This window comes from Balaenoptera physalus (assembly GCF_965194825.1).
Source record: "Balaenoptera physalus genome assembly, chromosome: 6".
Lineage (NCBI taxonomy): Eukaryota > Metazoa > Chordata > Mammalia > Artiodactyla > Balaenopteridae > Balaenoptera > Balaenoptera physalus.
The window spans coordinates 100,220,256-100,246,617 of record NC_138885.1 but is presented as its reverse complement, the minus strand read 5'-3'; the positions used below and the strand labels follow the sequence as shown (position 1 = coordinate 100,246,617).

At 36.0% G+C, this 26,362-nt stretch overlaps 1 protein-coding gene across 47 annotated transcripts in view; it reads right to left on the bottom strand.

Moving 5' to 3' along the window:
• Nucleotides 1–26,362, bottom strand: part of MAP2 (microtubule associated protein 2) — a 278,235-nt gene that overhangs the window by 38,396 nt on the left and 213,477 nt on the right. For 20 of the 47 annotated variants that reach the window (XM_082466888.1, XM_082466917.1, XM_082466895.1 and 17 more), the window contains 3 exons: nt 14,210–14,323; nt 11,442–11,519; nt 1,333–1,578 (listed from right to left, as the gene is read on the bottom strand). In XM_082466888.1, the coding sequence (XP_082323014.1) occupies nt 1,333–1,578; nt 11,442–11,519; nt 14,210–14,323 (438 nt within the window). The remainder of the gene's footprint in view (nt 1–1,332; nt 1,579–11,441; nt 11,520–14,209; nt 14,324–26,362) is intronic. The other 27 variants (XM_082466894.1, XM_082466896.1, XM_082466902.1 and 24 more) reach the window with 4 other exon arrangements.

The following is a 26,362-nucleotide window of genomic DNA, read 5'->3' as shown; positions in this document are numbered from 1 at the left end:
ATATAGTAATCTAAATATGGAAAAGAATTGATTTCTACTGACCTTTTTCTTTTGTTTTCTAATTTGTAAGTGAATTGGCAGGCCATGGGCAGAAGGCCAATTAAGTTACAGTTATATGTGTTAAATAAATTCAGTTAACTGGATTGACAAGTTTAGGATCAATTTTGGGGGCACTGAAAGGTTACTAGAATAAATTTTTAGAAGTCATCTGAGATTAAATTTCTGTAATACAAATAAACGATTACTACTGACTTTATATGATATGACCTAAATATTGACAAGTCAATTTCTACCACATATCAAAATTCTTAAGTCCTAATCATTACTTACTCTGTATGGTAGATGTAAGAAAATCTGAATTATACTGATAATACTGGGAAGTCATGTGACTAACAAAATTTTAAAGAGTCAACTATTAAAATTCTTTCTCTCCTTGGTCATGACCTCATTCCCTGGAATGTGACCAACTGGTGAAGCACTGACCAGTATTGGCTTTAGAGATGCTTCACAGAGATTAAATGACTCTTTTTAATTTTTACTTGTTCACCAATCCAAAAGGCTTCAGAGTCTCAATTGTATTTTAAGGTCAAAGTTATTTCACTGTGGTCAATAGGGCTAAACGTAATTATCTGGAAAATAAAACTCAGTCATGTCCTGAAGAGCAAGTGTAAGGATCATTATTACCTTATATACTTGTGTGTCTTGTTGTCACAATAGAAAAGAAATACTTTACGAACTTTCTAATAAAGGTTAGATGAATGAAAACTCAAGAGATATGGTGATTATCAAAGGGGTTGGCTGCCATGGAAAGGAAATGATATGAGAAGCATCAGCAGGCGCTTTTAAGGAAACCAAACCAGTATTCACTGAAGCGTAAAAAAATACAGCACACTGCGGTTGCAAACAAAAGCGATTCTACCGTTTAAGCCTGTATGTGCCAAAATCCATCTCTACAGTTTGAAAGAAAAGCACATGAATTGCTGTCCCCCAAAATAAAAATAAAAATATACATGTATTAGCAATGTGACTGGCAAACATTTGAGATGAAGAGGGGGGGGTGGAAAAAAGCTCACATAGTGTCATCAGCCTGGCTGCAAAGCGTATTGTATCATGGCAAAGTAAAACCAGGAATCAGCTGCAGCAGTGGAAAATCAAGCTGCCACACAGCACCTGCACAAGCCACACTCTCTGCTCATTAAGTCTCAAACAGTGGTTTTGGGATCATGAGAAGACCCAGCGATGGAATAGCATTGGAAAGGCATCAGGTTGGTAAGCTGCTGGAGAGATCTATCTTTTGCAACAAAACACATGCAAATCCTAAGAAAGACACACCTTCCCCGGCAGAGGAAGGGGTTTTTACTTCTGGAGACGCCTCCGCGACCTCTTTTATACTTTTCTCCTGTGGGGTCCCTGCTGGGGCGCTCTCTTCAGGAGCTATTTGGGCCTCCGCACTAGACTCCACTTGGACCTCACTGAGGCCCTTGGGCTGGTCTGAGGCCTTGGCAGCCTCACACTCTTTCCCAGGAAGAGTGGCAGGTTTCTCTTCCTCAGCCATTGGACTCGCTAGCGTTTCTTCTTCTTAGGGAGGAAAAAGATGTTGACATCATGACCACAGAAACATACATGAAACAACAGAAATATTATTCAAGGAACACTTTCAGCTCGATTATATTGACCTCACAAGAACCTCTTTTACCATTTGGATGAGCAAATTAATATCCTAATGCAATGGACATTATGTATTGCTTGGAAAATTATTATGCATAATCTGCAAATCATGATGCCTTTTACAGTCTCATGAAAAGGCTCTTTATTTTAAAACTTGAGAGCTGAAAGGGTTTTATTGCTCTATTACCCTCAGTGGAAATGGCAGTAAGTTGCACACAATGTGGAAAGCTGGCTGGAAATAAGAGATGGTACTGCCAGATAACAGATGGTTGTGAAAAGATAGAAGCATTGATGTGCTGAAACAAGCCTTTAAATTTGTTAGACATGTGCTGTTTTCTCCAATGCAGGAAGCCCCTACATACGAATTTCTGATTACTTAATTTAAAACACGCAAACTTCGCTAAAGAAATCTTTGAGAATAAAAAGCCTGGCCTCAAAATAATATCCAATCAACTACCTTATTATCAGCTTTATCACGAAATCCATCAAAACTCTTTAAAATATAATTTATTTAGTATTTTTAAGGCCAAAGACTACCTAACTTAATTTATTTTACCTTCATTGCATTATATGATTGGAGAATGTAAAAATTTTCGAGAAGTAAGTAAAATATTTTGAAAAACAAGGTCCAGGTAAGAGTTAATTTCACTACTATTTCGAAAAGTCTACCTCTGGGACACGACTGTTATCAGATTGTTCAAACCATTGAAATATCAGTAATATAGTTCTTGTATAGTTCTCTTTGACACTGAAGAAAGAAAATGTGCATATTATAAAGCATCATTTCTGCAATTCAAAGCAAAACCACCAAGGAAAGATAATTGAGTGGCAATAAAACTGCCAAAATATCCTCCCCAAAGATGTATATCACAGAGAAAGATGTTAACAATTAAAATGTAAAAAACAAATTTACGAAGGCCATGAATTATCGTGTTCATTTGTTTCTCATTTACACTTCAAATGTTAGTAAAATAAATCCCATTTTATTGCTTAAGAAATTAGAGGGAGGGACTTCCCTGGTGGCGCAGTGGTTAAGAATCCGCCTGCCAATGCAGGGGACACGGGTTCGAGCCCTGGTCCGGGAAGATCCCACATGCCGTGGAGCAACTAAGCCCATGCGCCACAACTACTGAGCCTGCTCTCTAGAACCCACGAGCCACAACTACCAAGCCAAGGGGCTCTCTAGAGCCCGTGGGCTACAACTACTGAAGCCTGAACGCCTAGAGCCCGTGCTTCACAACAAGAGAAGCCACCACAATGAGAAGCCCGTGCACCGCATAGAACAGTAGCCCCCGCTCGCCACAACAAGAAAAAGACTACACGCAGCAATGGAGACCCAATGCAGACAAAAATAATAAATAAATAAATTTATATATACAAAAAAAAGAAATTAGAGGGAAATATATAAGCTGTTTTCTAGTTCTGCAAATGAATGACTCTTACGAAATTCCTATGAAACAATTATACATTGTTTAAATGGACCTGTGAGAAAGACTACAGATGGAAAGGAAAGAAATTTTTTGAGAAATATTAAAATCCTTAGAGGGGGGAAGAAAAGAGGACTACTTCTATTTTCTCACATTTAGCACTCAGAAACTTTCATTGTTGTAATTTAATTATGTCAGTAACATTTTAAGCATTCCGATTCTAACTCATTATTAAGGCAATTTTTATAATGCCATAGAATTAGAGATTTTGATTAAAGCTAAGAGACTTTTAATATAGCTGCTTTAATATAGCACCTTATTGGATGAAATCTTATCAATTTAATTTACATGTTTTCCAAATCCATGTAATTTTTTAGCTTTCCATTTTCTCATTTTGTCTAAATCATGTTTATTTCCACACCTGTTCTTTATTCAAAAATTCACATAGTTTTCTGAATTGTTTTAAGTTCACTTAGTTGTACTCAATATGGGTTATATTTCTCCATCAGAGTGTCTGAGGCACTGGTGCTCTTGCCTTGGAACTATCTGCCCTTACATTAAATATTGTGCCATATAAAAATAAACTCTTCATTTAAGCAAGTTATTTTTCCTCATTTGAAAATAACTTCTTCACCTAAGCAAAAAAAAAAAATTGAGCTCTATTTTTTTTCCTTATAAAACTACCTTGTTAGAATGAGTCAAATTGCAGCCCACTGCCCACTTATTTTATCCTCACCAGAGCCAACGATACATAGGGTCTCCACCTTCATGAGACTGGAATGACAAAAGCTTTGGAGCATTTCCCTCATTTTAGCCCACTTCTACTTATTTGAAGCAAGATTTAGGTCACCTGGGGAAGCCTCTGTAGTTTCTGTAGATGATTAAGTGATTTGGAGAAATAAATTCATTCCATAACATGTATTCTACCCTAAACAGACCTTTCTCTTTTAAAGAGCTATCACATTAACATAGCACTAAAAAGAAGCCTAACTCTATTTAAGTCTGGTCCTAGTAATATTACGTATCGAAGAGGATAAAATTATATTAAAGTTCATCTTCTTTGGTTTGGGTAAGAGAATATATTCTTCCCCCACTGATTTATTTGCAAGGGGCAGGAAGAAGTCATACTTTCATTTGAACTTTTTTTGCTTCCTTCTCAGAAGCCGTGAAAAAAAAAAGGAAGTACTCACATGTCTCAAATAAGGCTTCTTAGACATAAATTGTTGAGGCATTTGGATGGACATGAGCTATACAGGGACTTCACTTTCATATGGACAAAACAGGCTCCTGTCCCTCCCACTCCACACATGAAGGCACACTTAGTATGATGCGTGTGGTCAAAGCTGCAGGCAGGGGAGGAGGAGCAAAAGGGGACCATGCTGGGTTCACCTTTCTCCTGGTCTAAGTGGGCCTCGGCACTCTGCGCTGGGACCCTGGGGAGCACACGAGGTATTCCACTGCGAACTGAACAAAGGATGCTTACAGTACTCCTCATCGGAACTGGAAGGGTCATCATCAGGCACAGACACCGAGATGGAGGGGGCTACGAGTCTACGCCTCTCCCCACCGGTGGCAGGTCCGTGGCTGGGGAACCTGTGTAGAGGACCCACTTGACCCTCAGCCCCTTCATCTACAAACAGACACACAGGAAGAAACTGCAGGGAGAACTGGACAAGACAGACACAAGATCAGACAGACGAGACAGACACCTGCACGAGGACATGGGGCCATGGAAGCAGCAGAGCAGGATTGGAGAATGAGCAAGACCAAGCTGATGGAGGATGGGAGACAGTGAAGTCTCATGCTTCAGTAGCCGCTGCATTTCAACTATCCCTTCAGTAATCTTGCCATTGATCTAAATGAATCAAATGCTCTGACGCCCCCACTGCATAATAGAAATTATCTTTACATTCCCCTCAAACAAGTTAAAACAACAACAGGACACTGGAATAGAAACAAAGCACTCTCAAACAAATACACTTGTTAGAAGAAATTCTTTCAAGTACATAAATTTTTCTCATGCTTTTATCAATATATTTATAAGTTAAAAAAGAGGAAAGCTGTTAGGATCTGATGCCTGCACAACTGTGGGGGAAATCAGTCCTGTTGAAGTACAACCTTAATTATCTAGTATGCTCACATGGTTAGCATTTTGGTTGATTTAATTTTTAGTTAATGACTTCAACCAGAAAGTAATTTTTAATTTCAATCCTGTTAAGAAAAATCTACAATGCATTATCTTTCTTTCCTGTCTTGCTTAGGGGAGCACAGTTGGCACAGCTTTTTCTTTGGACGCAAACTCCTAGGCATCTTTTTGAACCCTGGTTCTCATTTGCATGACTGTGAAAATATTAGAAAGTTTTAGAAAGTACCTAGCAATATACAGTTGTTTTCCTGTGTTCTGCTTCTCTTCTGAAAGCTTAATAGAGATTACAATTAGCTGAGAATTTCTACTGAGTTGGCTTCAGATTCATCAGTATTTTATTCTTTGCAGTTTCACTTGCACTACTGGCTTCTGACTGTTTTTATATCTCAAACACCTCATTGCATATTTCTCATTGAAATGCCAAAGGAACTGCTCTCATTTCTCTCCTTTCCTGTGTCTTGGCTTAGAAATCTGCATTATTTAAATATACTTCCTTAGTTACACGATTGTAGATCAATCAGCTTGCTTAGCATTTGGATTCTTGCATATTTCAGTAAGCCTTAAGGATGATGACAAAGAACAATATTTGGCTGCTGATGTAGTGCAGACACTACACCTCAGGCCTACATGGCAGGTTACTAAATTTGCTAATCACTATTTATTTACTTACATAGAGAAATAATTTTAAAATTTTGTAATTTTCAAAATCTGTACTAGCTATATAATTTTCATTTCTATCAAAATTTAAGTTGACAAAATTACAGCAATAATTTGAAAATGCACTGTATTTTTAGGGCAATAACTTATTTTCAGCTGACATTATATTACTGCTGACAACTGGAAATGAACCTGAAATCATAAGGATGCTAAAATAACATTTTGAAAGGAGAATACTTTTAATCTTTTGAGCACATTATTCACTGATTGTTCCGTGGAAGTTGTTTCTGGATGGGTGCTCAGAACTTTCTCAGCCAGGATGCTTATTATAACATGGGATAGAAGAAACCTAAAATTACATTTGATATTCTTAGTTCAACTCAGCATGATTTCTCAGCTGAGCAGACAACTGGCTGAGATGTGGCCTACAATGCTGGCTGAATCCTGAGTCCTGGGCTTGTCACAAGTCCCAGCCATTCATATTTCCTCTAGTGACTCCTGAGGCTGTAGACTCCCTATGGACACAAGTTCCTCCTAAAACTTCTAATACTTTCAACAGATTGCATGGACAATCAATTAGTGAAAATGACATATTTGCCTCTCTGCTTTTCAACATGTTCTGGGAAGTAGAGCAGACTACAGTTCAAAACTAAAGAAGTTAAAGCTGAGAGCTGATAGTTTAAAGGCAATACACCGTGGATGTTTTAACCTTTTGAAGATTTTGGTTTCCTTTCTTGTTGCTTGTTGCTCTTTTTTGCAAGTGCCAAAATGTGAAAACAGTCCAGAGTCTTGCTTCTGATCTATAATATTTCAAAGAAACAGTACTTGCTATTCTGAAAACTTTGACTAATCAGAGAACAACAAAAACAACAAAAACTTTAAGTGCTTCAGTGGAAAAGTAGCTTCTCTGCAGTATTTGTCTGGCCCTTAGCCAGGCAATGCCAAAAAGAATGTCTGGCAAAGCCCAGTCCTGTCTGGGTACTGTGAGCTGTATGCACTCCAAGTCTCTGTTTAGGACCTATGAGCCTGCAGTCCATCTACATTACAAGTCCCAGAGATGTGCCAGGCAAGTGACACTTAGAGGATCATGGCTGGCTAAGTTCAGACAGTGTACCAGTGCATGGGCTTCCAATGATAATGCTAGAAGACAAGAGATCCTCATTTGCTACAGAACTGTGTATGGCAGGTGGTCTCAGTTCATACCCAAATAGAGGTGGGACACATAATAAATAAACTGTAAATGAGTGAATTATAAATACATAATAATTATAAATAAATACATTATAAATGAATGAATTATTTACATGGGAGTGGTTTGTATAAAAAGGAAATCAGTCCAGTGGCTTGTAACCAATAAACTCTCATTAGAAGATCACTTCACTTTCATTGTCCCACAGTAAAAGCCTAGATAACATACAACTTTAGGGATGCAGTGAGGCTGTGTTTGTAGGGAGTTAGATTTGGATTTAAATTCTGGATAAGCCACTTACTAGCCATGACACCCTGGGCAAGAGTGGAAGTGAGTATTATCTGTGTGGGTTGCTTGGAGGATTAAATGGGAAGGTATTTGAAGAAAGCACCAAGTATCATGCTCAATTCCATATACGTTAGCATCTCTGTCTTCAGTATATCAGACAAGTTGTCATGCACCTTTGCTCTTTACTTTCATTTGACACATCAAAGCTAGACTTGAGAGATTTATGAAAAATGAATTCATAACAGTTTTGTTCTTTAAGGCCAGGATTGAATGTCTCCTTTTACTATAAGTACACTTGCTTATGGAGTCTCTGCTTCTGCCACAAAATAGTCTGTTTCATTTAATAATGTGATATTTTAAAGGACAGGGTAGCCTTATGAACCTTGGAGTTTTACATAAATTTCTTTGCGTAATGATAATCTTTAAAAATGAAGTTTACCTGGTTTCAGTGGAAGAATACATTTTCCCTAATTGGCTTTCACACAAACCTTTTTTTTTTTTTTTTTTTAAAGCATTTGAAAATGTATATTGGGTAAAGTTTGCCACACAAAATTCAGTCTTGGTATGTCAGTCCCCTTTGGTACAAATGAGTAGTCACTTTTACGAGAGACTGAGTCTCTTGGGGTATCAATGACTCAGTGATTTTGCCTGTCCTGGCATCACAGCCTCTGCCCCATGCCCTAGGGCAGCTGGCTCCACTTATATTGTTTCCTACCATCGCTAAGCCCTTTCCATTCTACAAGCTTTTGATGAGGACTCCTCAGTTGGCCCACTGTGTCTGCTGCCCCAGAATGTTATGGAGGGAAACTGCTTCAGATCAGCAGTTATAATGTGGCCAAATCATTGACACAGGAAATCATCACCCTAGGATTTGGAGCAAACCTAAGAGGGCAGAAGGATTCCTGGTTCTGTTTTCAGATGTTTCCACTGTTCGTGCACGGGCTTCCAAATTCTAACAGTTCGGTCCAAATGACAACTATTATGGTTAGGCCAAAAAGAAAAAGGAGATTAATTTGAAAATATCATAAATAGTACAGTATTGGTTCACTGTACCTGGGTTTCCTTTCTAAGCCTGCTACTTATTTAATTTTTTCATTAAAATCCCTTTGTTTCCCAGAATAAGCACAAATTCTGGGAATTATGAATATTAAATCAGTTATAATAAATGGATATTCATAAATGACAGTAATTAACATCTTAAATTATTTTTAGTGAGAGCTTTCATGCTTCCCCTTTGGGAAAGAACAGCTTTTAAAATGTTTGATAATTAATAAAAAGTAAGTATAGCCTCAAAATCATTGAATTACTCAATTTAAGAACTCTTTTACATTTGTACAACAGGATTGAATTGTGACATTCACTGTGCCTTTAGATTAAAGTTGCTTTGAGAGTGTTTTGAGGAGGGTAAAAAATCTCCTAGATGAAAAAATCCACGTGCTTTCCTTCCACCCAGTGTACTATGAGCAGTATATCAATGGAATTTTGGCTTGGTCTTTACAAACCGACTGGTTTGAATAATTGAAAAGCTGAATCCTGTCTTGCGGTCTTTCACTAATTTTTTCTGATAAAACAAAACAAATAAGTTGTTATACGTACTCTAAGAGCGGTTTAAAATAAAAGAGAGGGACTAGTTTGATTGCCTAGATCACATATCTTTCATATATTTAAGGTGAGAATATCTGATCTTTTAAATGAATGAGGTTGAGTTTTTAAAATACATACTTTTTTTCTATATAACTCAAAAATATGGTTATCCTTTTAAAAGCAAATCATTAGGCCTTCGTATAGGTTAATGCTTTCGTTTGAAAAAAAAAATAATTCAATAAAAATACAGGTTTGGTTTGAAAAATGTTAAAAATAAAATATCTTCCAATTACTTTCAGTAGGAAGTAAGTTGACATTTTCCCTAAATATACTGAAACGGCTCGAAGAAAACAATCCCGAAATGTGAAGGAACAGTTACTTGGGAAAGTGACACCTAAGTTACCAAAATGTGAAAGTGATTCTATATTTTATTTATATTTTCATTATATCCACTGTACCACCCTCCAGAAACAGACTGGGTGAATCTCAGATGGATGGGAGGACCCTGCTGCCCTTTCGGTTCCAACTCCCATAAAAGAGTAAGAAGAATAAATTACGTGACCTCTAGCTGACTTTGGAGTCAACATCATACCCTTCTCTGGGCTAAGAGGATTCTCTGACACTTGGAAGGTTTTAAGTACGGGTTCAGAAACATTTTCAGTGACCTGAGGGAAGCACAGCTGTCACGGAAGGCTTTCTACTGCATCCAGAGTAAAATCCAGGTCCCTGAACCAAGTCGGCTGCTAGTTACTCCCAAGCTCCTTCAATCCTCTACCCTTCCTCACACATTAGTCATGGGACTCCTTCAGTTCCTAGAGCACTTCATGCGCTTGCCCACCTGAGAGCCCTTGCACATCCTGGACCCTCTGCCCAAAATGCCCCTTTCCTCTTTCTTTGCTTGGCCAACACCTCCTCAGGCTTCTGAGATCAGCTCCCAAGTTGTCTTCTCCCCATCCAATAAACTAAGATTACTTTTCTATCTTAAAGCTCCCTGTTCTTTTCCTTCCTAGTGCTAAGCTTATTTATTGGATATCTGTTCTCCACCAGACTGCATGCTTCTTATAAGCAGGGATCACGTCTGTTTTGTTCACTACTGTATACCTAGAATTTGAAGAGTGCAAGGAACCTTGGGCTTCATAGGTATGTGCCGAATAAACAGAAGAACATAAGGCCAAGAAGGATCTTTCAAATCTATGAATTAAAAGATCAAGTCACATTTCCAGGGAGTTAACTAATAATCAGTGGCTATAATGACACTGATTATATGCAATGCTTATAGTCCTCAAATTTTCTTTTATTCCTTAGACTAATTTAGTTTAACATGATATCAGGCAGCAAAATTAGAAAAAGAGGCCTCAATTTAAGAAAAAAAAGACCTTGCTAAAAAAAGGTTTAAGTTTATAAATCTGTGACAAAAATAAATTATGTTTATTGATAGTTTATAGTTCAGTAATTTAGAATAATCTCCATTTAGGAATTCAAAGAGTATTTTAAACAAACCTAATTACAGATTATGAAAAGACAGTGAGTCTTTTGTGACATTATTCCATTTTTAGCACAACAAAATGAGCTCTAAAAGGGACAACAAAAGGAAAAATAAGTGAAGAAATAAATGAATAAAATGGAGAAGTATCAACATTCTGATTTTAGTATACAAAAACTAAATTATATTGAAACAAGTGAGCTTTCAATATATTTTAAAAGCTTTCTTCTGCCTTCTCCTGTAACTCTCAAACAATAGACGAAAGTTACCTGATCTAAGTCAGAGAACCAATAATAGTTTGCTTTTAAATAGTGCCTTTCATCTCAGATTCTAAATGAATATTCTTCAAAGGCTGCTTCATCACTGAGAACTGAAAAGCTGACATGGCATTCCATGTTGAGTAAATGCATTAAAAGATTCATGGACAATAAAAGGTCTCAGCAGGAAAGAAGCCATGATCTCAGTTTCCAGTTCACTACTCTCAATATCAGATTCATTCACTGACTTCTTCATTTATTCATTAATATTTATTGAGAGTTTGCTACAGCCCATGCCCTGGGGAAGCCCTTGGCAATACAATAGTGAGCACAACAGAGACAGTTCCTGCCAACCCTTCCATAAAAATGTGTTGATTTCATCAATAAATGTATTTTGGTTCAGTCACTTATAAAATTAAATTGTGTCTTCTCTGTCAAAACATTCTACATGAAGTAAACTGGTTCTCTGTAGTTATTCTAGTTAGCAATTTAAACACAAAGTTATCTTTTCCTTTAGCGAGCAGATTTTTCCTTTCTTCTTTTACCCTATTCATCTACTTTTGATTTTGTAGAGAGAAATGATAATACATTTAATTAAAGTCTTTGTCTCTTCTTGACTATTTGAAACAGACAGCTCCCAAACTGGGTCACATACTAACCCATACAGAAGTCCAGCGCTTATGGGTTGAGGTTTATTTACCCTTATTAGAAGACAAACCTCAAAGAGTCCAGCAAGCCTTACCTTCCTCCACTGTGACAGTCTGTTCTGAGGCTGGTGATGGGGGTGGAGAAGGAGGCAGATTAGCTGTCTCTTCAGCTGCTGAAGAGCAAACAAACGAAAAAATGAGATACAACAATTAATCCTATTACGCCAGTAGATGTGTAGGCAGTTCTACTATCTGTAAAAGGGACTCTTTATTAAATTCAGGGAAAGACTCAATAGCAAGCTGCGTTTGACTTATTTTTAGCCCCATTACCTGGTTCACATATTTTTGAAAACCTAAAAAAAAGAAGAGCATTTAATATTAAAAAAAAATCATTCTGTCCTCTCCATAAAAATGGATTAGAGATGGCTGCTAAAATTATGTCATTAATCCCATTAATTTGTGTCTGCTTGTTCAATTAATAAAATATTTCATTCTGGTCCTAATTTACTATATTCAAACCTACCCAGGCAAGCATTTTAGTTTGGATTTGGCTTGACTGATTAAAAAAATGTTAGAGCTCTCTATTGTTCATTTTGATCTGGAAACTAATCACAGTTATTTTAGGAGATGTATTTTTTAAACAACATTTTGTCCACTGATGATAATGTTGAAACCCATCCTCTGTATGTAGAAAAGAAAAATGAAGCTGTCACAGCTTGAGGCAACCTTAGATAGAAACGTACTAGTGGGAGCTGAGAAATATTCTAGCCTTGGCACTACACATCAAGAAGGACCAAAGAGAGAAAGGTTCTAAAAGATGGAATTCATTCACATTTAACTCCAAGTTTTCCTCTTCAAGGCCCTTACCTTCTTTATGACCACTCATATGAAGGTAAGGGATTTTAAAAGGAAATATTTATCAATCAAGGCCAGTGGTAAATTTTATTTTAAATAAGCCCTGTGGGCTTCTAAGGCATATTTTAAAGTTTCAATTTTTAAAAAAAATTTATTTATTTTATTTATTTATTTTTGGCTGCGTTGGGTCTTCATTGCTGTGCGCAGGCTTTCTCTAGTTGAGGCAAGCGGGGGCTTCTCTTCGTTGCGGTGTGCGGGCTTCTCATTGCCGTGGCTTCTCTTGTTGCGGAGCATGGGCTCTAGGCACGCAGGCTTAGTAGTTGTGGCATGCGGGCTCAGTAGTTGAGGCTCATGGGCTCTAGAGCACAGGCTCAGTAGTTGTGGCGCACGGGCTTAGCTGCTCCGTGGCATGTGGGATCTTCCCAGACCAGGGCTGGAACCCGTGTCCCCTGCATTGGCAGGTGGATTCTTAACCACTGCGCCATCAGGGAAGCCCTCAATCTTTTTTTTAAAAGGGAGATTTTTCTTTTAAAAAAGAATGACATTTTGTCATTTGTAGCACCATGGGTGGACTTGGCGGGCATTATGCTAAGTGAAAGAAGTCAGAGAAAGACAAATAGTGTATATCACTTACATGTGGAATCTAAAAAATATAGCAAACTAGTGAATGTAACAAAAAAGAAGCGACTCACATATACAGAGAACAAACTGGTGGTTACCAGTGAGGAGGGGGAAGGGGCAACATAGGGGTGAGGGTGTGGGAGCTATAAACTACTGGTTGTAAGATAGGCTCAAGGATGTATTGTACAGTTCGGGGAATATAGCCCATATTTTGTAATAACTGTAAATGGAAAGTAACCTTTAAATTGTATAAAAAATTAAAAATTAAAAAAAATTTAAAAAGGTGGGTTTTGTTTTATTTGAAAGAATACAAGTAAACCACAGAAAGAAGGTTAATGTTTTAGATAAGTTTTTCCCTCTCTGTTTTAGAAGAAAATAATCCTTGATAATCAAAGAACATTTTATTGACTGTAATGAGATTATTTTTAACTATTATTCTGGGAGAGGAGAAATTTTTATTGTTTAATTTTTAATAGACAGTGGAGTGCTAATCAGAAAATCAAATATTAAGGATACATTAGATTGAAAGACAGAAAAATAGATATGTACTATTTTTAGGCTTTAAAAACCATACCTTTCAATGGGTTAGTTATATGCACCTGTGAAATAAACATATATGTTGAACGTAAGAGAATTTCCTTTTTTATGCGTCTCTGCATGTACATACATCTACATTTAGCATCTATCTATCTATCTATCTGTCTATCCAGAGTAAGGACAGGGAGCCTTTGGCTAAGAGTGTTTTCCTTGGTGAGCACCATTATATTACCTGTTTGGCCCTGCAGGGCATTTGACTTGTGATGGAGTGAGAGGGCAAATGTTATCTCATTTTCCTTAAATGAACCAAGTGAAGACCAGTACCATATATGAAATACAATGTCACTGATGATTCTAACAATCTCTGGCTATAGGTTTTGTGTAGCCTGTTCAGGGAGACCAAAAAGAGACTGTAGTATAGACAATAATTAACGAAAACTCATAAAGGGAAAAAATCATCTCTAATTAAAGCATTAGAACATTTTCCTTATGAGTAGGGGCCATGACATCAAAATGCACTTTTATTTTAGTTATTATTAGTTATAATAATTATAATATTAGTTATTATTTTTATAATAACTATCTCCAGTGGTCTGGAAAAGGAAAATTAAGGGCAATTTAGGGGCAAAGTCTAATTATAAGTTGACTGTCCTAAAGACTACCGAAATACCACAATGCATCTGTTGAGAAAGGTGAAAATAGATCCCAGTGCATCCCAACAGAGATGTTTGATGAATGTCACAGTTAGGGATGAAGTATGAGATATGGCCTATCTTTGAACGTGAAGACTTGATCCTGTGATCAGGGTGCAGCAGACACCGCCCCTGACCTGAGGCTCTTTCTCATTTACCTAAAGGCAGAGCTGCAGGCTGATCTTTATGCTGAGCTTCTTTCTCTTGTTCACCTTTCAGAACTGCTACAGCTTCCGCCGTGACGACTTGAACTATCCTTGCAGACACCTCCTCTGTAATAAATAGTAACAAAAGAAAATACAATGATGAGCCACCCAAAACAGGTAGCAATGAGGAAAAATAATCAAACAATGTAGTCAATTAGGATTTTATTTTCACTGTCTTTCTCCCAAAGAAGTACAACAGAATTTATTAAATTGCAGATAAATACACACACACACACATAAACCAAAAAAAAAAAAAAAAAAAGTGAGAAAGAGAGAAAGTAAAAGGAGTTGCATTCTGGGAGCTAAGCAAAATGAACACAGAACTAAAGAGAAATAATTAACCTGTATGGCAGCTTAAATTTTAAAAACTGTTTATACAAACAGAAACAATGTAATATTTTATACCTAGTAAAACAAATTCTAAGAGGAGGATTCATTTTAGATTTAACTTAAAATACTGTTTTATAGTTTTCTTACAGTTTTATAGAAAAGTATATTAAAATAATCTTCTATGCTAATTTGCAGAAATACCATGATTTAAAATCGAAAGATGCTTCAAAATGTGAATGTGTGATTAAACAGCAGTATCTGGGGTTAGTTTGAACACGAGAGATTAAGAAAAATCTGGGAAGATAAAATCTAAGTGAAATACATGGAAATGATATATCAGATGGTCTCTTTCTAAAGAGCTACTACTTTTCTAGGTAGTGGATGGTTTAAAGATCTTTAAGGCCATATGATATATATTCAACCTAGTCAGTGCAATAGTTTCATTAAAAAAAAGCCAGGGTGGGAGGGAGGTTCATCATTAAAATGATCAGTCTGTGAGATGCCTGATAACTAGTTTTTGGCCTGAAATGGCATCCGCTGAACCATTAACAATGCTAACTTCATATAACCTAGTCAGAAAAAATTCAGGAAATGATGTTCCATATATCATCAACTAAAAAGGAAAGAAGCCTTTTGAAATTAAAAATATTTTCTAAATTAGAAATAAATTCTACAGAATTTAACTTTTCATCATCTTTATATAAAAACATCTACCATACTAGGAAATAAACCCACGTATAGCCTTAATAGAAACAAGTTGTCCTGGATAAGGGGATGGCTAGGGATTTGTTCTCATAATTTTAATCAAGATTTTAGAATAAATATTTCATTGAAATTATGGTTCCTGATTGGAATTTACACATTCACAAGCAGGTTGGGGGAGATCTGCCTGTTTTTACCTGGCTGGTTCATTTAGACACAGCCTCCTCTAGAAAGGCTTCGTCACCCCACCCAGGATGGCAGAGACCATAGTGCTTGAGAAGCAGGCTTTTGGGTAAGCAATCCACTTGGACATCATTTATCTGAATTTTAAAAGCTGGATTACCTGATTGAATACATTTGCCTCTATATGTTTAACTTCCTGCTTTTTTAAATAGCCACTTGACACTGTACCCTATGTATATAGTCTTAAGGGATGCGCTGTAAACACTCTTATCTACAGCCAGTAGCAGTAATAGCAGGAGAAGCAGTATTTTAAAAATATTATAGTGCTCACTACGTGACAAACACTTTACTAAGGTGGTTGCTCTCATCATTCTAATGCATTATTTACTATTATTACTCCCATCTTTCAGATGAGGAAGCAGAGGACAATAGGATTAGATCATATAATCAGACATTCTTATAAATATCATAGTTAGAATACCAATTTTCAAGTAATTAGTATATTATAAAATGCCTTAAATACTAAAACTAAACTAAGTGTGATTTAATTTTTTTTTAAAATTATTTATTTTGTTTATTTTTATTTTTGGCTGTGTTGAGTCTTCGTTGCTGCGCATGGGCTTTCTCTAGTTGCGGCGAGCAGGGGCTACTCTTCGTTGCGGTGTGCGGGCTTCTCATTGCGGTGGCTTCTCTTGTTGCAGAGCACGGGCTCTAGGTGCGTGGGCTTCAGCAGTTGCGGCTCGCGAGCTCAGTAGTTGTGGCTCACGGGCTCTAGAGCGCAGGCTCAGTAGTTGTGGCACACGGGCTTAGTTGCTCCGCAGCATGTGGGATCTTCCCAGACCAGGGCACAAACCCGTGTCCCCTGCATTGGCAGGCAGATTCTTAACCACTGCGCCACCAGGAAAGCCCTGATTTAATATTTTTTTATGTTTGAAGTATAATTTTAAGAAGCTGGAGTCCTAATTTAAATTTCAAGTATCCAAAGAGCAAGTATGGATAGGCTACTTAAAATTATTTCTGAAAAAGCTTTAATTTCTAAGCAAGGCTCCAGCAAATTCATTTCATACATTTATATACCAAGTATTTTTCATAAAGCAATTTTTTAGACAATACACTTTGCACTCAATTTAGTTTCAACAAGGAAGGATCTTTTTTCTTTACTATTGCAAAAATGTACAGAATAATTACAATATCAAATAGTAATGATACAATTCATTCTTATAAGGATGTTTTAAACTATACAATTTAATTCATAGCAGCACACAATTTTAGAGCTAAAAGAGCTCTGAGAGAAGATTTTGTCTAAATCCTCTCATTTTGCAGATGAGGAAACAAAGGCTGGGTATACTGATGAGATTTGCTCAAGTTCAGACAGCTGATGGAGGCAAACAGACTAGAACCCAGGTTTCCTACTATGATGTTTTTTCTCTTAAATAGAAGAACAGAAGGACTAATGGAAAAACAACCAGAAAATTCTCTAGCAGTCGTGTGAATGGCTAATGGAAATATATGAACTTTAAAGGTATGAACCAAGGAAACATACTCTCAGACCTGCTTGTCTATTCATCTATCTAATGTACACTATTACCATTCCTGATTATATTTTGAGACTATGTAACAAGTGATTGACCATGATTGAGTAATTATCTATCTATCTATCTGTGAGTAATTATCTATCTATTTATCTATCTAATCATCTACCTATCTACCTATATATCTTGTAGACCATGTTAGATACTGTAATAGATAATTTAACTCAAGAAGATGAATATTTTATTTCTGAGACAGTACTATTTTATTAGAATTTTTGTTCTATTTTAGTGTTTGAGAAGAAATTTTCATAGTTGTTCCAGGTAAATAAATGACAATAACAATCATCAAAGCACTGTAAGGAATACTAACTGCTACGCTATTTGGTGGGGAGGGCAGAAGAGGAGGAAGTGCTACGTGTTTTCATGAAGCCAGGCTGTTGGGGAGGGTTTCTCTGAAAAATCCCTGAAAGGCTAGTCTCCCAAAGCGACATTTTCAATGGGAAAGAACACTGCAAAAAGGGTTACAGAAAGTTAAATCCACTTTGAGACACCTCTTTGTTGTTTATACTGCTTAATAATATTGCAAAAAGAATTATTTTATGTTTTGCGAATTGTCACTTGCATATATTAATTTTCAATGCAATTCAGACCTTTAAAAATCAAGAGTGATTTTTAGCACTTCTAGCATCCAGGTGTTTTATGGAAAACTGGATATAATGGAGAGGTGGAGCAAGAATTGCAGAAAATGGGACATATATAGAACCCATGCGCCTTCTGGATCATTCCCGCATCTCCTTGTTGGCACGGATGAAAATTTAGTATCTCTCTATGGCATTTAGTAAATACATCTTGTATGGAATTGTGTCAGTACACAAGCCTTATCTCCACTACTATGTAAAGTTTCCCAAGTCAAGGACTTTCTCTCTGTCATTGCTGCAATTCTCGAAGCTTCTCTCATTGAACTTTACCCAGATTGGATGCTTAACACAAGTTTTTGAAAGGATGAAAAATTAACATGAAAGGCTTGTTTATGATGCTTACACAAATTCAGAAATAATCCGTGCTTGTTACTATATTTACTAACTTAACCCCAATTTATATCATTTATTGTACTCTTGTTTAAGTTTTTGATGCATTTTAGAATACTGCTTCTTAAATGGGGGTTCCAAATTCTTCTGTACCTACTGAAGAATTTTCCAGGATCTGAGAGTAGTTAACATAAATTAAATTTGTTTAAATTGGGAAAATAATCCAATAAAAATAAGTATCTACTAGTTTATGTGAACAAATTACAACTGAGCTATACTACATTATTCCAGTCTTTCTGTTTCAGATTGTATTTAGAATAATTTTGACACCGTGGAGAATTAGTTTATATGTTGTTGGCTAATGAGAACAGAGGTGAACTTAATAAAGAATGCATTCACATGAGGTGTAGGCCAAATGACATCATTAGGCACTGTACAGACTTTCAAAATATTCTAAACAGAGATAAGTAAAGGGAAAATTGAATCATTACTTATTTCCAGTCAGTATAGACATGTCCAACCTAAATAAAATGCACTGTATCAGCTGGTACCACGTATCTTGTGAGTGATAATTTAGTCTTAGCAAAACAATATTATTTATTTAGATGGGAAGAGGCAGGACATTTGAATTTTACTGGTTTTGTTGTTTCAGAGGACATTAATTTATAAATGTGTTTGAGTTTCATAGTTGAATAAGCTGATTTTATATTTGTATGTATTTAATCAAAACTAGTAAGAAAATAATTTAGCCCATTCTTGGGATAATTGATCATTTTTTTTCTTTAAAAGAATTTAACAGATTATAAGAAATGTTACTTTAGAATAATCAAACGGGCTGTATGGGAGTCAAGTTCATGACATGTTATCTTCCGTTTGGGGGAAAAATAATACTGTTAAAACTTTAAAAATAGAAAAATAAGTATTTTCTAATATTAATTTCATAGTGTATTTAGGAAAACATAAGTACAGGATTGCTCTGGGGGTTTCAATTGGTCCAGTCAATTCAAAAATCTTCCTCTAAGAAAGGGCTGTCATCAGTGCAGAGATGGTAGCTTCCCCCACGGAGGATGGCCTTTTCACAATGGAGGCCTAAGCAGCAGATCTCCTGAGTGAGGCTCACCCTTATAGCCTGGCTCCTGGAACAGGAGCAAATTCACTCAGGGTTCAGGTAAAGTTCAGGGAAGGTTAATGGTAAACGTGTCAAACATATACAAAAGATAAAGGAAGGCAGTCACAGAATCAGACCTATAAAAATGATAACATAAGAGTTACAATGTGTGTGTGTGATTATATATGTGTATATATATATAATTATATGTACTTAATTTTATAATTATATATATAATTTCTTTATTCATTCTACAAGTATTTATTAAATGCCTCCATCCATGCTCCCATCCATCCATCCACCCATCTACAGTATCTTTCTATCTAGAGGATTACTGTCTTTTACTTTTATTTATTTATTTATTTATTATAAATTTATTTTTTTTAATTTATTTATTTTTGGCTGCGTTGGGTCTTCGTTGCCGTGCACGGGCTTTCTCTAGTTGCGGCGAGCGGGGGCTACTCTTTGTTGCGGTGCGCGAGCTTCTCATTGCGGTGGCTTCTCTTGTTGCGGAGCACGGGCTCTAGGTGTGCAGGCTTCAGCATTTGTGGCTCACAGGCTCTAGAGCACAGGCTCAGTAGTTGTGGTGCACGGGCTTAGTTGCTCCGCGGCATGTGGGATCTTCCCAGACCAGGGCTCGAACCCATGTCCACTGCATTGGCAGGCGGATTCTTAACAACTGCGCCACCAGGGAAGCCCTACTGTCTTTTATAGTGTGCATTAGACAAAGTCACATGGACTTTAATTCAGAGAAATGTGGGTATAAACTCCAGCATTGCTACTTTCTAGTTACTTCATCCTAGGAATTTTACTCAAACTCATTGAGTTTCAACTCTTCAATCAAAAAATGGAATGATAATAGTACCCATCTCACAGGTTTTTGTGAGGAACTCAATTACAAAAATATATAACAGGCCTGGCACATCAAGGAACTCAAATAAAAAGAAGATCTCCCACTAGTTCTTTACCAAGATGTTTTTATTTTCTCTCAGCCATATATTGTTCTGAGTCTTCTACCTTTATATTTCTACTTTAAAGAAAGAGCAACAGCGATATGCCCTAACGGTCCAGCCCAACTAGGCTATCATTATGATGAATATCAGATAATATGCTTAGTCTGCAATCATCTATGTTGATGGCTAAGGGCAGTTTTTTTTTTTTTCTAGACAAAGCTAGAGGGATGTTATTATTTATTCTCTGGCTTTATACTCACTTCTTTGGCAGTGTAGGTTCTGGTCTACCATCTGCTTTAGAGTCCAGCCAGTAAGTCCCAATTTAGGACTGTCTTCTAGACAGTGTTCCTAAAGGCATGATAACCCCTATCTACTGCTGAGGACAATTAGCAACATGAAACATTCTTTTTGTAATTAAGACATTAGATATTTTAATTTTTCATTGCTCACTTGTTCTACCTCCTTATTGCCTTTCCTACTTTCTAGTCTAATTCTTTGTTGTTATTTTTTCTTCCAAACATTATACGTATAAAATTTTGAATAGGACATAGCTGTTCAGAAGATTAAAGATGAATACAGATTATGCATAAATTGAAAAAGTACTATTCAATATACTTCATTGAAAGTTAGCATTGATCTTCACAGCTGAAAACATGACACATCTTACTGTAATCTGAAATTTTGAAAGGCTCAGTTATGTTGCTTTTGAATGTCTAAAATTTTCTGGAAGTGGACATTTTTAGTCTGTTAGAAATTGTCTTAGTTAAGGAGCTTGTATAATATGTGTTTTATTCTCTCTTTTGTTAATGTCAAGGATTTCGAATTTCAGTGAAAACCTTACAACCAGTATTTGGGTATTAACTTGGTGTTATTTTATTAGCAGTGTCATTATGGTAATGATACAGTTTTTATAAATAATACAAAAATGGCTCATGATGTGGCTGTAAAGTCTTGTCATGCCTAAGCAAATGAATAACTTGGAATTGATTTGATAAATGATCTCCCTGTAAATCAGCTGGAATAAAAACATTAAAAGCCTCATTTTTTTAAAACAAATTCATCCTGTAACCTCTAAATAATGTTATTGATTATCGGCTGATATAAAACAAGGGATTTAAAGACACAGCCCAGGGAATAGAGCAACAGGTGATATCATATCATCACTATATAGATAAACAGCTACAGGTAAAAAGTGAAGTCTGTCTTGTAAATGTGTTCTGGATAAGATAACAGATATGGGGTCAGTATTCACAAGAGGATCAAAGCAGTCCTCAGTAGACTGAATTGAATTCTGGAAAGAAGAATGTTTTTTCTTGTTATTGGATAAATATATTGGTGGAAACATACCACCAATAGGAGTAAATAGGTATAAGAAACTAATTGAGGGACTTCCCTGTTGACTCAGTGGTTAAGAATCCCCTGCATCAGGTTCGAGCCCTGGTCCGGGAAGATCCCACATGCTGCGGAGCAACTAAGCCCGTGCGCCACAATTACTGAGCCTGCGCTCTAGAGTCCGTGAGCCACAACTACTGAGCCCGCGCGCCTAGAGTCTGTGCTCCGCAACAACAGAAGCCACCGCAATGAGAAGCCTGCACACCGCAACGAAGAGTAGCCCCTGCTCGCTGCAACTAGAGAAAGTCCGCACGCAGCAACGAAGACCCAATGCAGCCAAAAATAAATAAATAAATTTATAAAAAAAAAAAAGAAGAAACTAATTGAGACATGCTTTCATCCACAGAAACCTACTTGATAATACCTCAAAGACATGATGCTAAGATACTTACATTATCATAAATAATGAATAAGCATCATACTGCAATACAAGGTTATTAAACAAGTTGCTACACTAGGCACTTTTATTTCCTGTCAATATTATTTAATCCACACAGTAACACATTTCCCAGGTTGGAAAACTGGCAAAATAATGGATAAAGGCAATTTACTGTCTCATTTGACTATCACTTTGATTTACGTCAGTGCAGTACAAATATTTTATATCATAGTAGATTCTGGTGTCAGAAAATCTGGAATAAAATTCTCTCTTTCTCTCTTACTATCTACAAGTAAGTGACAATCTCTCTAACCTTCAGTTTCCCCATCTGTGAAGGGGAATAGAAGTGATATTCATCTTTTGGTATGTTGTGACAATTAAATGAAATTTATATATCAAGTGCTTATTTAAATTACATATTACTGTTTTAATCACTTTTACAGTCTTGTTATCACCAAGTCTACTATCATCATTTGATTGCAAAATGTAGGTAAATGCCTGAGAGTTTTTGTTATACATTAGGACGATTCTCTCATTTTTCCCAGTGAGTACCTTCTTGCCTGAATTTTGGGTCACTGTCTAACAGACTCTATCAGGCTCCTGCCACTTATTATTTAAACTAAAATGATGAAGTAAATTTTACTCTACCCTTGTACCATACTATTCAGTATTTACAGTTGGGTTGCAGTCCTCTGTTTTCTTCCATGATGCTGATTCATGCTACACCATTGCTATGCTCTGCCGGTCACATTATTTTATCACGTCAAATTTTGTTGCCGGTCTCAGAACCAGTTTTTAGCACCTATTTTTAATTTAGTTATTTTGTTATATTAATCTATCAAGATTGTTTCATTGATTTATAACAAAAACAATGGAGTTGAAACTTTCTCAGTGGTCCTGACAATTCCAACTTTGTCCTGAGCAACATAGGACATTGTTGGTTTGCACAGAAGTCTGATTTTGAATGTGTACCTTTTGGGTTTTCATCAGAACCAGCTGTGATTACTTGAACATGTAAAGCCTCATCAATTAGACAGTGAACAAAAAATCCAAGCAAGTTGGCATATGCCTGAGAACATATTTTTGTTGATTTCTTTCAGGTTGTTTAAGAGAAAAGTATGAGACATCAACAATAAATTCAACCACATGGAATATAAAAGCCAGTAAGTGTTTCTGCTTTTAAGAATAATGAGCATAATAGTGCTGTGTTAAAAGAAATGACAAGTAAGCCTACCGTACACTTGTGAAAGAAGGAAAACAAAACAATTTTAGAATGCTTCTGTCAAGAAAAGGTTATTCTCAGTAGGGTACAGAATGGTTGCCTAGGAAACCGATGCTAATTGCTGCTGCTGATGGAAACTAGTCAACAAGGAAAGCACTGTGTTCGAAGCGCTCTGCCAAACAAATACCTTAGATAAATTCATAAAAACAGGGAAAGAAGGAAAGTTCTTGCTTCTACTCCTTGCTTAATTTGGAGAGTAAATATTCTCTCTGAAGCTATTTCCTGTAATCAACTGGTGATGAAGGAAATTAAAAGAGCAGATTGGATTTTTTTTGTTGTTGTTGTTTTGTTTGTTTCTCTGGCACCTTAGCACTTATTAAAGAGGCCAGTGTTGGCATATCCCTCGCTAGTCAGACTCCCATTGATTTCAAAGGGTCACCCTGGCCAACACTACAGCTGTAGATCTCTGCATACCAGCTTTTTCAAAGATTTCTTCCTAAGATTTACTGACTAAAACCAGGATAAATTCAATCTATGGGGGGAAATGCTTTTGCAGTAAAGTTAGTCTATGGAGATAAATGCATTTAAGATACACGATCATGATTGCACAAAGTTCATTCTGATGGGTACTTAAATTTAAGAGAATTTATATCGCATCCACTATAGACGATGGAACTATGCTTAGTCATTACAGGGGCCACAAACATGAGTAAGACATGGTGTTCCTACATTTAAATTGTTCTTGAAAGCGGGGCAATCTCATAGAAGGGCATGGTTTTGTTTTTTAAGATTTTTCTAGCAATGGCCACAGATTTTAGCTGATCTCACCATAGTCACTCATATGGTCCTCTTCTGAAATGCATTTGGGCTAGGATTAGGAGTACAGTGTACGATTATAGGAGAATTTTCCCTCTTTCGCTCTCTTTTTTCCTATTTCAACCTGTGTGCTTAAATCCATAATCTTGTTTAGACTGACAATTTAATTTACTCAAATGAAATTTTTAGAACTTGGATAGAATTGGCTTAACATTTAAATTTAGTCAAAGGGAAAGGCTTAGTAAATTAAGATGGTTATCAGTGAAAGGATACTGCAAGTTAAGGATATTATAGTATGGAATCAAAAGTAACTAGAAAAGCAAAGCATGGATCAAAAATAGTACCTACTGGAAAATTTTACTTGTAATTTTAAGGGTACAGCAGAAGAAAAATAGTAAGCAAATATGGTCTAGCTTTATATTTACATATTCTAGTTAAAGATTTTTGCTGTTGTTGGTATTGGGGGATCCCAATATAGTAATGTGTGTATATTTATATTGTTGTTTGTACTTCATATATTAAACATTTACTAATTAAATCAGCTTGTAATATTTTATTGATCTTAAATTAATTTGAGAAAGAAATGTCTTGGGGAATATGCCCCTCTGAAAATTTCAAATAGCTTAATATTAATAAATTGAATACAATAATTAAGGCACTGAGGGAATTGATAAAATGCTTTTAGAGCTTTGAAATGCTCAGTTTTGCATTTTGTCAAAACCATTACAAATGTACTACTTCTTGTAGACTTTGAGAATTTGGATTATCTTCTGCATTATCTTGAACACATCACACTCTTGAAGGAATGTAGCCTGAGACATTATTAATAACATTAATGAAAAGGTGAAATATCAATAAATCTAAGAGAGCTTGAAAAAATTCATCCTTAGAGTAACTGTGGGATAAACAATACAAAATGTACTGTGCGTGCAGAACAGCACTTGCGCACACGCGTGCTTATGTATGTGTGAATTTTGCGTATGTGTGTGTATGAATTTATGTATGTGCCATCATTCATGCACATAAGGGTCTCTCCATGTCTTCAAAGCTTCATCTGTATTTGGGTACCTCAAAGGACTTGGGCACCAGGCGCAAGTCTACGATTTCATATGGGGAAATCATTGCTTCTACAGTTGCAAAACCTAGGAATGTCTGAGGCAGAGGATACAATGGAAAAATGGAAAAACATTCTAGATTCCAAAAAAAGTCACTGAAGTGAACTTTTAAAGTATAAGTGCTCCATACACCAGGAAGAGTCTTTATTAGTTACCTCTATTAATTTAAATATTTCATCTAGGGAAAAACTGTTACAATAAAATGGTAAAAATCACCGGCTTAGCTACCTTTTGTTTGCTCCTTCTAACTCATCCCCAGCATAATAACTTAAGTAAATCTTTGGAGGCCTTGTGACCTAGAGGCATACGGAATCAGGAACTATGTGATGAGAAAATCACTTTGTTCACAATACACCATAGCGTGCATTCAATCAGCAAACAGATAAACCAACATGACTTCTGTGCAATTACAGTTTGCTTAAGCCTCTAGTCCTAACATCATTCTGAGAATGAACGTGCAAATAGCAACATAACAGCATCTACCTTATGTGCTTTCTTCTTAGCCAGTCTCTCGTGAACTGTAAATATTTTAAATAAGTGATTCTCCATCTTCTACAACTGCCTATTTTATTTTTGCCATTGGAGCTATATAAAATATTGTCCACAAATATTCTCTTTGTATCAGTCCTAAAAGGACTTGGCAGACTTTAAGTCACTAAGTGCACATGGTAATTCTTTATAATTTTCAAATTATAACTGAATATATATAACCTGAGAACAATGTTTCAATTATACTGTGGGTAAAGGGGACAATGGAATTAATTACACTGTGAAATTCTGAAACTAAAATGCTATGGTGAAAAAGAAAACAAAAAAAAAATGAGAAGAAAGATAATTTTGAGTCATCCTTCTTTTATCCTTTACTAATGTTTGTTAAATTAAGCTCAGTCACAACCTGAGAGAAGGAGGACCGCTTCTCTGGAAAAATTCCAAACAAGCAAAACTGTTGATAGTTAAAGACTTTTTTCCATGGTCTCTGAGTAGCAAAATCAATAGACTTTGCAAGTGAGAAAATAATTTTTTAAAGTAAGAAAATAAGTGTTAGGTCCAATGTTATATTTGTACTATTATGATAGTATTTAAAAAGCAAAGACTTTAATATAATTTTAAAATTTCTTTATGTCAAAAATTATTCTAGAATAAAATTTTCTTTTGTGTTCTGGATTAATACATCCCATGGAAAATACTATTAAATGAATTTCTCTCCAATCATGGGATACAAAAGTTCATTATGTTAAGACAAACAAGAATAATAGTAACTTCAAAGTTATCTTCAGAAATTTTAAAATAACATACAAATCCTACTTTAGAAAATGTCCCTTAGGGATCTGTTGAAATAAAATTT